This window comes from Pteropus medius, unplaced genomic scaffold, assembly GCF_902729225.1.
Source record: "Pteropus medius unplaced genomic scaffold, Ma_sr-lr_union100, whole genome shotgun sequence".
NCBI lineage: Eukaryota > Metazoa > Chordata > Mammalia > Chiroptera > Pteropodidae > Pteropus > Pteropus medius.
Genome location: NW_024354875.1, coordinates 8,105,395 through 8,117,690, shown reverse-complemented (window position 1 = coordinate 8,117,690; position 12,296 = coordinate 8,105,395). Strand labels below are relative to the sequence as shown.

General features: G+C 31.6%; 1 protein-coding gene across 1 annotated transcript in view; it reads left to right on the top strand.

Annotated features, from left to right (window-relative positions):
- LRP1B (LDL receptor related protein 1B) overlaps nt 1–12,296 on the top strand; it is a 1,647,539-nt gene that overhangs the window by 1,380,148 nt on the left and 255,095 nt on the right. The window contains exons 44-45 of the mRNA XM_039855262.1: nt 10,209–10,401; nt 11,056–11,181. Coding sequence (XP_039711196.1) covers nt 10,209–10,401; nt 11,056–11,181 — 319 coding nt within the window. The remainder of the gene's footprint in view (nt 1–10,208; nt 10,402–11,055; nt 11,182–12,296) is intronic.

Genomic DNA, 12,296 nt, shown 5'->3' with positions numbered 1-12,296 from the left:
CAAAAAAGATACATTGTTCTCCTTTGCCATCAGTCCCCAAATCCCCATTCCCTCATTTCTAGGCAACCATGAGTCTACTTGCTGTGTCTATAGATTTGTCTATTGTGGATATTTCTTATAAATAGAATCATACAATATGTGGTCCTTTTTCATTAGCTTCTTTTTCTTGCATAATTTTTCAAGGTTTATTAATGCTATAGCATGCATCAGTATTTCATTTTTGTTATTGTTGGTGGTGGTGGTGAAGAATATTCCATTGTATAGACATACCACAGTTTATTTATCCACTCATCAATCATCAGTTGATTGATATTTGAATTGTTTTTTGTCCCTTATGAATAGTACTAAAATGAACATTTATGTACCAAACTTAGGGTGGTCATATATTTTCATTTCTCTATAATGAGGAGTGGACTTGCTGGATCATATAAAAACTACATTTAAACTATTCGAGAAATTCTTAGACCTGCCTTCCAAAGTAGCTGCACCATTTCAAATTCTTACCACTAGTGCATGAAGGTTTTATTTCTCCACATTCTTGACAACAAATGTTTTTATTTCTCTTGTGTTTATTATCATTTGAATATGTATGAGATAATATGCCATTGTTGTTTTTATTCGCATTTTCTTGATGACTAACTACTTCATTCTTTCATTCATCGAGTATTTGTTGGGTGCCTAATATGAGCAAGCTACTGTTCTAGCATAGAACAGTATTTTGCACATATTAGGCACCCAACAAATACAGTGAACAAAACAGATAAAGATCACTACTCTCAGGGAGCTAAAGTTCTAGCAGAGAAAGACAGATGATAAGCAGTAAATCTAACAAGTACAGAGTAGCATAAGGTAATTGCCTGTGACATCTAGGTTATAGTAGGGAACTCAAGATATGTCTCTGAAAAGTGGACTTTTGAGCTAGTTCTTGCAGGGGTGAACTAGTTGACCATTATGATATCTTGAGGAAGAGTCTCTCAGGCCTAGAATACAGACTGTTTGAAGACTTTATGTGCCCTTGGTATATTTGAGATATAATCCGGAGGCCATTGTGGATAGAACAGAGAGAAAAAGTGAACACGGAGGAGAATAGTAGGTGAAATTCCAGGCAGGTAATAGGTTCAGGTCATGTAGGGCACTATAGACCATTTCAAGCACTTTGAAAGACCTTGAAGAAGATTAGATGTAAAGATACATTCACATCTGGATGTAAGTGGGATGCTAATTTACTTACTTTAATTTTACCTTTATATTATTGTATTTTTTGTTGTTTGTTTTGAATTTCTACTTCATCTAGTAGCCTTCATTAAATAAGATAAATTTTAAACTGAGACAAAATTCTGAAGCATGTTTCTTAATTTTAAGAATTATAGGCAATTAGGGTTAATGACTTCACAGGACATTTTGCAATTCTAAAAATAAACAACCTTTAAAAAAGTTTCTTACTCAAGAAATTGATGACAGTGTTTCCTTCTGAGGAAAAAGATGTAAGATTGGGATTTGGGGGTGAAAAATAGTGTGTATTTAATTTTTGCAATTGTTAAAAGTAAACTGAATTTCTTTAGAATGTAAATTATACTCTAATGAAGTTGATTGAAAACTATATGCATAGTAAGAAAAATGTATATAAGAAATATATATATATAAAATACAGTCACGCAGCCAGATTCCATAGTAGTTTTTACTGTTTTCATTTTTTAAAATTTATGTCTTTTAATTTGGTTAATGCAGAAGTTTAGGGTTATAATACCATATATTTATAAAAATTCAAATACATTTTAATAACTCATTTTGCTATCAATAAATATAAATCTTATAAATATTTCCATATTTATTAAAGTGACCCTGGATTAGCCTATGGCCATATGTATAAAATTTAATAAATATAATGTCAACAATATAATAATTTTATATATTATATTATAATTTCTCATATTATAATATAAATAAATAAAAATACTTAAGTGAATATTTTGGTTATAACTTTCAATCACAAAGATTTTGTCATTTTCTCAAAGTGACATTTAACAGATTAAATGAGGTTTGTTTTTGTTTTATTTGTTTGTTTTGGGTAGCAATCATGAGAATGTTCAGAACAGTATCAACATCTCTCTCCTCACACACACAAAAAACATTTTTAATTTCCAGAATTGTAAATCTTGCAATTGCTCAATGTTACTCTATCAGTTGCAGTTCTAATACCAAAAGTGACATGATTTTCAGCACAGCTAGCATCTATGTCATGACTGACTTAATTAAAATCACTGCTTTTTAAATTTTACCTCAAAGTTAATAAACAGGCATATAATAACCATTGTAGCCCTTAGTAGAACCATTCAGTTGACATGTGGACAAAAATAAAATGTAACATCGTGTTTTACCAAAAAAGACATCGAGCATAGGTTCAATGAGGTAATAAACTCAGAAGTTGAAAAGGTATTAAATTTGCAAATGAAAATCTATTTTAAAAGTTTATTTTTAAGCTCATTCTTTATAGTTGGTCACACTTTTAAAATAGGAATAAAACTCAGAGTTTTAAGTTTCTAAATCTACCTTTACAAACCTATTTAAGTCCACATTCATGCAAAAATAATTACAGCTAACATTTATGAAAAACTTACTATGTAACCAATCTAAGTGTTTTATGAATACCATTTAACATTTTCCAAAATTTCATAATAAATATTAATTTTGCTTTTGTTATTTTAAAGATGTGGAAAAGAAGCATGGAGAAGTGTAATAACAAGCCCCAGGTTGTACAATAAGAGGTGCTAGATATGATCCCAAATATTCTGATTCCAGACTCCGTGCTAATTGTCCTAGACTATACTTTCTTTTTAAGTGTAGCGTTAAATTAATTTGTGTCTGGCCTTTCTCTTAACAGTTTTATTCACACTGAAAAACACATATAATTCATACAAATAATCATCCTTCTGTACAGGCCAATTTTCTTAACTTCTTACAATGTGGCACCTAAAATAATAGTTCATTTTTTTCTGATATCCAGTAATTCTCAATTTAAAAAAATTAAGATTGGTATTTCAGAATGGCTTTGACATATGCGGTTTTAATTTAGTATATACTCCTTTGACTAGCTCTTCACTCTTGATATTAAAATATTAGAAAGCCAGGATAGTAGTGTTTAGGCAATGATCTAGATAGTAACAACATTGAACTATTTACCAAAGGCATGGATGTGATCCTGAGATTACGTCTACGGTCTTTCAGTAAAACACAAATGTTGGTAACATCAATATTTATTTGTTATATATAAACAAATAAAGCACAAAGCTGAGTTCTGAGTTTATAAAAAATGTACCTTAAAAAAAGAAGAGAAAGAGATAAACCTAACCGCAGTTTAAATCATTCATTTATTTACTGTTGATCAATAAATAATCATTGATTTTTAAATATGTCCTAGTCCAAGCAGCAAAAATGAAAAAAGTATAATTCTTGGTTTCAAATATTTCTGTCTTGCCAGGGATAGGGATAAAATATAAGCCATTATGATATCTTCTGGTGAGTATTACAATGAACACATGTAAAAACTGTCTGGATATATGAGACAAGAAGATATTTTCTGTGGGAAGCTGGGAAAAGATTCCCAAAGGAAGTCACTCTAGAATTGGGTGACTTCCCAATTCTAGACCCAATTGAAGTGTCTGTTTTTGGAAGAAATTCAAAGCAGAAAGAACTTACTGAAAAATATATTTAATTTTTTAAAAAGTTTATTCTTTATTTATATAGATCAGCTTATGAATCTTAAGCTAAGTATACCTAAATCAAATATTTTGGTGTTATAACTTTAATAACTAGAATCATATATGAACAAAGACAAAACATTATAAACTTGTTCAAAGTTTGTTCATGAGTGGCTATAACACTTCAGCAATATCACAGTTTATTTTTCTCCTCATTAGTTCTCTGCGTGACTTATGGAAATATTTTACCATTTTACCAAGAAATATTCTTTCTTTTGAAAAGGAGCAAGCTGAGTCATTGACTTTTACTATCCCATTTTACAGATTAGGAGAGCGAGTCTCAAAAAGCCAAAAAGCTTATCCAAGGAAAAATAATGAGTCTCAGAATAGGGTCCTTTCTACTACTTCTCTCAAGTATATCCTCCAGATCTTTTATCCACTATCTTCCACTTGTTCTCTACGCTCTTACCTGTGTGGTCAACTGTCTCTGTTGACCTCTGACTCTTGGTTGAGTTTGATCAACAGAGAGATCGGAATGAGAGAATGTAAAATCAAAATAATTCATTCTCTCATCTCTCTCTTTTAAGGTTTTGCCTCTTTAACAAAGGCTGGTAATGCCTCTCACACATTAGGCAATCTTTTAGATGATTGCTGTGAATGTTGTTCTTTTCAAATTTGGTTGGACACTAATGACATTTAGACATTTTTTTTTACTTATTCTGTAAACTCATTCAAACAAGTTAAATATAGCTTTCTTTTTAAAATTAAATATTTCTCAGTTTTAAGTTGCTGATAGACCACATGGCCATTTTCTCCAAGTCTAAAACAACTGCGATGTGTCTTTCCAATCTGTAACATTTTATTATGCCTGGCTGTGGCAGGGGCCAAGTTGTCAATCTCACAATGATCATTTATGATCTTGTCAGTGAGACAGTCAGCTGTGGTGTTTGGGAAGCATCCTGTTTGCTTGGCTTTTGAATAGTTTGGTTTACATTTAGCATCTGGGTGTTGAAAATATGTTGTCTGGTTTATAAAACTGAATATTTTTGTACTCTTTGATTAGTTCCAGTACTTTCACCAGTAAGGCATCAGTGGAGTTCCAAGATGGACAAGACATATGATTAGTGTCTAAAGTCTCAAACGTAATTTCAAGTCTATGTGGCAACACTAATTTAATTGTCTATCTATGATGACATGTGAAATGAAGTGACTGTGTCAAGAAATGAATTTTCTAAATGAACATGAACTATTATTTTGGGACATGAAGCTACTTATAGGTTCAAGGTGAAAGCACCTTAAAATTATGCCAAAAATGGTGTATTATTATATAACACAATAGAATGAAATTTATGATGACAAAGGTTCTTCATTGTAAATAAAAATGCTGATTAGGCTTGAAAGGTACAGTATTTGTGAACTTATGATAAAAATATTTAACAGTAAGATGAGAAAGTATGATTTAATGGATTTCGCTTCTTTGTTTTGCATGGAACGCATCATTGAAATGAGATGTCTAGTAGGTCCATTCGATTCTTAGTGGAAAATACTGTACCCTAAAAAAGCAATATGCTTCATTATAGACTGAGTTTAATGTTGCTTCATTCGCCTTTCTCTATGTCAGCAGTAGTAGAGAAGTAAACTACTGGACTACTAAAACCTTATAACTCAAAAGCATGCTTAAGCTATGGATGGTACTTGGCCCCTTCTTAGGCCTGGTTTGGAGAGATAACCCAGGGCAGTCAACAGCTCCCAATAATCTCTGTGAATTTGAAAAACTACTGGGAAATACAAGGGTTGTTGAAATTACATCTTTTGAGAGGAAGCAACAAATGCACACTTAGAGTATTGTAACCCATTTCAATTATTGGGTGACAATGGATACAATTAAAGAGAAAAAAAATTAGTGACAGTAAAAGTAGTATTTTATTTTGTCTCCTCCCACCCTTCTACCCGCTGTTATCCAACTTCCTTTTACCGTTTCTTATCCCCACAGCATTGTAATCAGAAGTACTAATCAATAGGAGAGAGGGACTGTAGTGAGTTTACTCTACCTTGGCTAGCATCAAAAGTCTTTTCGACTTACTTTTATGTTAATACAAAAGCAGACACTATGACAACAATTTGTAAAGAAAAAGAAACGTATATTCTTAATTGAAAGTGATGAGTAATTATATTTCTGTAGTAAAATTATTATTTTTTCTTTGTATACTTTTTTCTATTTTATAATTCTTGCTCTTTAAAGTGCCTTTCTAAGTCAGCCGCATTAGCAACACCTGAAAGCTTTTTAGAAGTGAAGAATCTCAGGTTCTACTCCTGACCTAGTGAATCAGAATCCGAATTTTAACAAAATATCATTGCACACACATTAGAGTTTGAGAAATATTGCTCTGGAGAACAGAAATTACTTATATACACAAAATAAAAATGAAGTACTTATTTATTTTTGTTTTGTTTTTCTTTTTCCTTTGAGTTTTATTGAGAAATAATTATCATACAACACTGTATAAGATTTAGGCATATGGCATGATGGTTTGATTTACATATATTGTGAAATGATTATCACAGTAGATTCAACTAACTTCTATCTTCTCATACATAAACAATAAAAAGGAAAGGAAACAAACAAAAGGAAATAATTTTTCTCCTTGTGATGAGAACTCTTAGGATTAACTCTCTTAACTATACTATATATCATACAGCAGTGTTAGCTATAGTCATCATGTTGTACATTACAGCCCTCACACTTATTTATCTGTCTCATAACTAGAATTTTGTACGTTTTGATCACCTTCCAATCCCTCCTCCCTGCACCCTGTACCTTTGATAACCACATCTTGATCTCTTTTTCTGAGTTAGAGTTTTTTGTCTGTTTGTTTGTTTAGATTTAACATATAAGTGAGATTATACAGTATTTGTCTTTGTCTGATTAAGTTCAGTTATCATAATGCCTTCAAGGTCCACCCGTTTTGTCACAGATGGTAGGATGTCATCTTTTTTTATGGTTGAATAATATTTTATTACCTATGTATACCATGACATTGTTACCCATTCATCCATTAATGGACCCAGGTTGTTTCTATATCTTGGCTATTGTGAATAATACTTATGAACATGGGAGTGCAGATATCTTTTTGAATCACTGTTTTTGTTTTTCTATAGATATATTTCCAGACATGGAATTGCTGAATCATATGGCAATTCTTTTTTTTTTTTCCTCTTTAGGAACAGAATTTAATTAAATCAATTAAAAATCTGTGTTAGTGTTTTTATTTATTTACTTACTTATTTAATTATTTTCTTATCACAGTTGATACAATATTACACAATATTATATTAGTTTCAGGTGTATGACATAGTGATTAGACATTTATATACCTCTAAATTAATGACCTCAAAAAGTCTCGTACCAATCTGACGCCATACATAATGATTACAATGTTATTGACTATATTCCTTATACTGTACTGTACATCCCCATGACTATAGTTATAACTGAAAAACTGAACTTTTTAATTCTTTTCATCTTTTTCATCTCCTCAACTCCACTTCCATCTGTCAACCATCAATTTATTTTCTGAATCTATGAGTTTATTTCTGCCTTTTTTGTTCATTTATTTTGCTTTATATGTTCCACATGTAAATAAAATCATATGGTATTTGTTTTTCTCTATATGACTTATTTTACTTAGCATAATACCCTCTATGTCCATCTATGATATTAAACTACACTACAAGGCTATAGTAATCAAAATAGCATGGCAAATATTTTTTCATACTTTGTGGTTTATCTTTTCATTGTCTTACCAGTGTCATTTGAAGAATAAAATCTTTTTATATTTCAATTTAAGTTCAATTTATCAATCTTTTCCAAGGGTCATACTTTTGGAGTCATACCTAAGAAATTGCCTAAACAAAGGTTGTAAAGATTTTTCTCCTACATTTTTGTTTAGAATTTTTACAGTTTTATATTTTATACTTGACTGTGGTCTATTTTCAGTTAATTTTGTCTATAAAGAGCAGTTCTTTTTAAGTATACTTTGTATACAATCTTATATTGGTTGTATTAGTTTCAGGTATACTATATAATAATTTGACATTTTTATAACTTAAAATGTGATCATCCTACTAATTCTAGTAACCATCTGTCACTGTGTAAAAACTTACCACAATATAATTGACTATAGATCCCTTCCCCTTTTTATCTGTCTCCACCTCCTCCCTGCTGGTAATCATCCCTTTGGGCTTTGTTTCTATGAGTCAGTTTTTGTTTGTTTTGTTTTTAGATTTCACATATAAGTGAAACCATTTGGTATTTGTCTTTCTCTGCCTGACTTATTTTACTTAGCATAATACCCTCTACATCCATCCAGGTCATTGCAAATGGCAAGATTCCATTCTTTTTTATTGCTGAATAATATTTCATTGTATGTATATATCATATCTTCATTCATATCTATCGATGGACACCTAGGTTTCTTCTATACCTGTACCACTGTAAATAACACTTCAATAAACATGAGGGTGCATATATTTTGCTGAATTAGTATTCTCAATTTCTCTGGATAAATATCCAGAAGTGGAATTTCTGTGGCTGGTAAAAATCAACTGTTATTTCTCTACCATCCCTGCTTTTCTGCTGTCCCCGTTTCTCTACCTTCTGCCCTGATGACTGGGCACTTCCGCTGGCCGCGTGGAGCTCACAGAACTCCCAGGCAGGGCTGTACAGGGAAGTCGCCACACCTTCTCCCTTCCCCCTCCTCCTATAGGGAGCTCTGGCTGCTGCAATAGGTAGCTTCTTTCTTTCTCCCAATCCACCTCCCGACACTGGGGTTCTTACCTGTGCTAGCTCTTATGCACAGATCCCATGCTCAGACATGCTGGCGTGCAGTTTGGGTGTTTTTTGTTGAGTTTTAGATGTTCAGCTTATTGTTGTTTCAAGGGGGAAAAATTCAAGGACATCTTTCACTTAGCCATATTTTCTGCAAATACTTTCTTATGCATAAAACACCTTCTCAATGAAGATAGTAAGTATGTCCAAATTGAGGAGACAGGAAACCCTATGAGACGAGCCCCAAAACTTCTAGTTTTGAAAGTCAACGGTACTCTCAGTTGACGCTCACAAGGTTGTAGAGATCCTTTTTGTTGTTATTTTTTATCTTTTGGTTTTGTTTTGTTTTGATTTGTTTTCTAGTTTCCTGATTTCTCTCCTAATCTTTTTTTTTTTTTTCTTTCAGGTTTAACTTACTTTTTTTCCCCCTCGATTTCTTCAGGTGAAAACTGAAGTCATTAATTTGATAATTTTTTAAAATATTTTCTTTCATATTAGCTCAGTAGTAACATTTTTCATATTTTCCTTAAAATTCATGAGTTTTCTTCTAGAAAACAGATAAGCTATGTAAGAACAGCTTGATCCTTTCAGAACTTGCTTTTATTAGGAGTAAAGCAGAGTTAAGTCTACAATTAATTATATCCCATTGCTGAAGCAAGACTCTCCAAAGTACTCTATTCAGATTTCTATGAATTAGAAAGTTTTTGAGTCTGGTTGATGCTAACAGGCACAATTCTTAGATCCATTTGAGTTGAAGAACTCTTCTCTCTAATCTTTTGCATGGGTCTTTCACCAGTCCAAAGTTTCCTGAATGCATGTGCATATGCTTAGTACTTAGCTGAATACCCCAGGACAACATTATGCAGATATCTAGAGTTCTATTTCTGTTGCATTCTCTTCTTTGATGATGCTGCCCTGTGAGATATAACCACACTATCCTCTTCTTAACTCTCAGCTTTATCCTATTCATGAAGTTATTTATCTCTGTGGGGTTCCTCTGTGCTATGCTACTACTGGAATCTCAGACCATCTTGAGATTCACTTGATTTATTTCCTGATACAGTGATTTTTCATTACTTGATGTCCAATATGTTGAAAAACCTTGTTTTTATATTTTATTCAGTTTTTTAGTTGTTTTATTGGGAAGATAAATATAGTCCTTTTTACTTCATTTTGGTCTGAGTGGAAGTTTGGTCTTTACTTTTAAATATTTATTGCCAATGCATGTATATCTGGTTTAATCATTTATGCTGTAAGCTTCCTGAAGGAAGAACTAGGTTTTATAATTTTTTATATTCCATATATAGTTCTGAGAGCTTGATAAGTATTTAACAGATACCTGATAATTTTTAATAAAGATAAATAAATGTTAATGGCAATAAACTCATATTTGGCTTGTTGATTTTGGTCTGTAATACTGAAAACATACAGTTGTTTATGCAACCTGAATGATTATTAAGTAAAAACATTAAAATATTAAGTAAACACTGCAAAAATAAGTATAATTAAAAAACTTTAAAATATTATAATGGTACATTTAGTAAAATGCATTTTTATCTGATAATTTCTATTAATTAAATGCAACTGATCTTAATTTCTTATTTTTTTAAAGCAAAAATAGATGTGGATATAGTAATACCTTTATTTTTATCTTAAAAATATGATCTTTTAATTCATTTCAGGTGATTGTCAAATCTGGACCAGGGACTTTCCTCAGTTTGGCTGTTTATGACAATTATATCTTCTGGTCAGACTGGGGAAGAAGAGCTATCTTGCGTTCCAACAAGTACACAGGAGGAGATACAAAAGTTCTTCGTTCTGATATTCCACATCAACCAATGGGAATTGTAGCTGTTGCCAATGACACCAATAGCTGTAAGTTATAATAGTAAGCAAATGCATTTCTTAATTATATAATCTCTCAAAAATGTCTCTGTGTTTTAGTAATACTTACTTGGACTTTGTTTTCTTAATGTTCCTGGGGATAGTGTCCAGGATTTGACATTTCAATATACTGAAATTATCTGAAAGGTTTAAAGCAACTTCTGTGGTTCTTAATTCATCACCAGGGGAACAATTCATTTTTAATTATCTGTTTCTACAATTCCATTTCATTCTCTCTCATTCTTCATGTTTGAGTATTAAAATCAACTTATTTCCATGAAAATAATACTTCTTAATAAACAAACTTTGCATCTAGGCTTAATTTTTTTTTTAATCACTGGAATATCTACAAAATTTTTTGTAGATATTCAGTTTGCAGTAGCGGTGTGGTTTCAAATGGTACTAGTGCATTTGATGCTATGTCATCCTTTATAAATGTGTTAGAAGAGGTAGCAGTCCATGTTACTTTTTTTTCTAATATTCTTATTTTTTAAGATGTTTAGATTTTCAAACGTTCTGAATCTTCTTTGTTTATGACATATTTTTGAGAGATTGAGATGGTCTGACAATTTACTGTTAATATATATCTAACATAGAATTAGGAATTCAATACAAAATGTTACCAATAAAGCTTTTTCATTGCAGGTGAACTTTCTCCGTGTGCATTATTGAATGGAGGTTGCCATGACCTGTGCCTTTTAACTCCTAATGGAAGAGTAAATTGTTCCTGCAGGGGAGATCGAATACTGCTAGATGACAACAGATGTGTGAGTAAGTAAAGAGATTGAAAATGCAATATGACATTCTGCTCAAAGCAGCACACATGGACATTGACATTGTTTTAGGATATTTATGAAGTTTTATTCTATTCCAATATTAGAGGCCCCATTGGCTTATCTGTCTATTCTAGAAAGAACCCAATTCACCACTCTTCTTAATTATAGCACCATGTAATAGATAATATTAATCAAAAATAGTGACAAATGGTGTATCACTGTGATCGTAGGCAGGAAGATGGTGACCTAGCTAGAGAAATACCTGTACACAATGATTATCTGAAAGCTTATGGTTATGACTAAAAATTCAGTCATAGTAAAATTAGTTAAAGCTAAAAAAACCAGTATACAGGCAGTATTATTAGCTTTGTAGTCAGCACTCACAGTTCGTTATGGTATGTAAATGAGAGAGAACGGCTCATGCACCGTATTTGTAATCACTTCCAAACTGTTAATTAAGGATGTAACATTTCAGCCTTGCATAATGTTTATACCTCCCAAAGACATTAAAATCCTTAATTAGTACCATTACAGTATATATTTATTAACAGTTAAGCTTCAAAAACTGTTTGCAAAATAAATAAGGGCTCAAGTGTTCCAGTATTGTCATGAAAAATTAGTCAACAACATATAAAAGGTTAATTTCTCTTTAACATAAAGATTCGTATGTGTGTATGTGTCTATAAGAAAGATGAGAATCATCTTATTGGAAACTGGTGAACTCACTCTTAAGATGTGTCCATTTTGGGCATTTTTTTTCCTTTCATTTGTTTCCTCATCTTAGAAATTCAACAGAGCCAGATATGTCTACATTATAAAAATAAGTATTAGAAGCTATACATATTTTTCATCTTCATTTTCAATCTTCTGTTGGTCTTTACCAGGAGTATCTTCTCTTTTACCTGCTCTTTACTTTAATACAAGCACTATGATAAAAATCATGTTGTTTACCTTGGAAATGATCACATCTAATACAAGAACTTAGATATATCGTGTCACTTTTTAATTGATATCACAACCAAAAAGGGCACCTCTTAACAAAAGAAGTAAAAGACTTTTATTTATATGCCAAAGCAAATGAAGGAGTAATGAAGTTGGTCAGTAAACTTT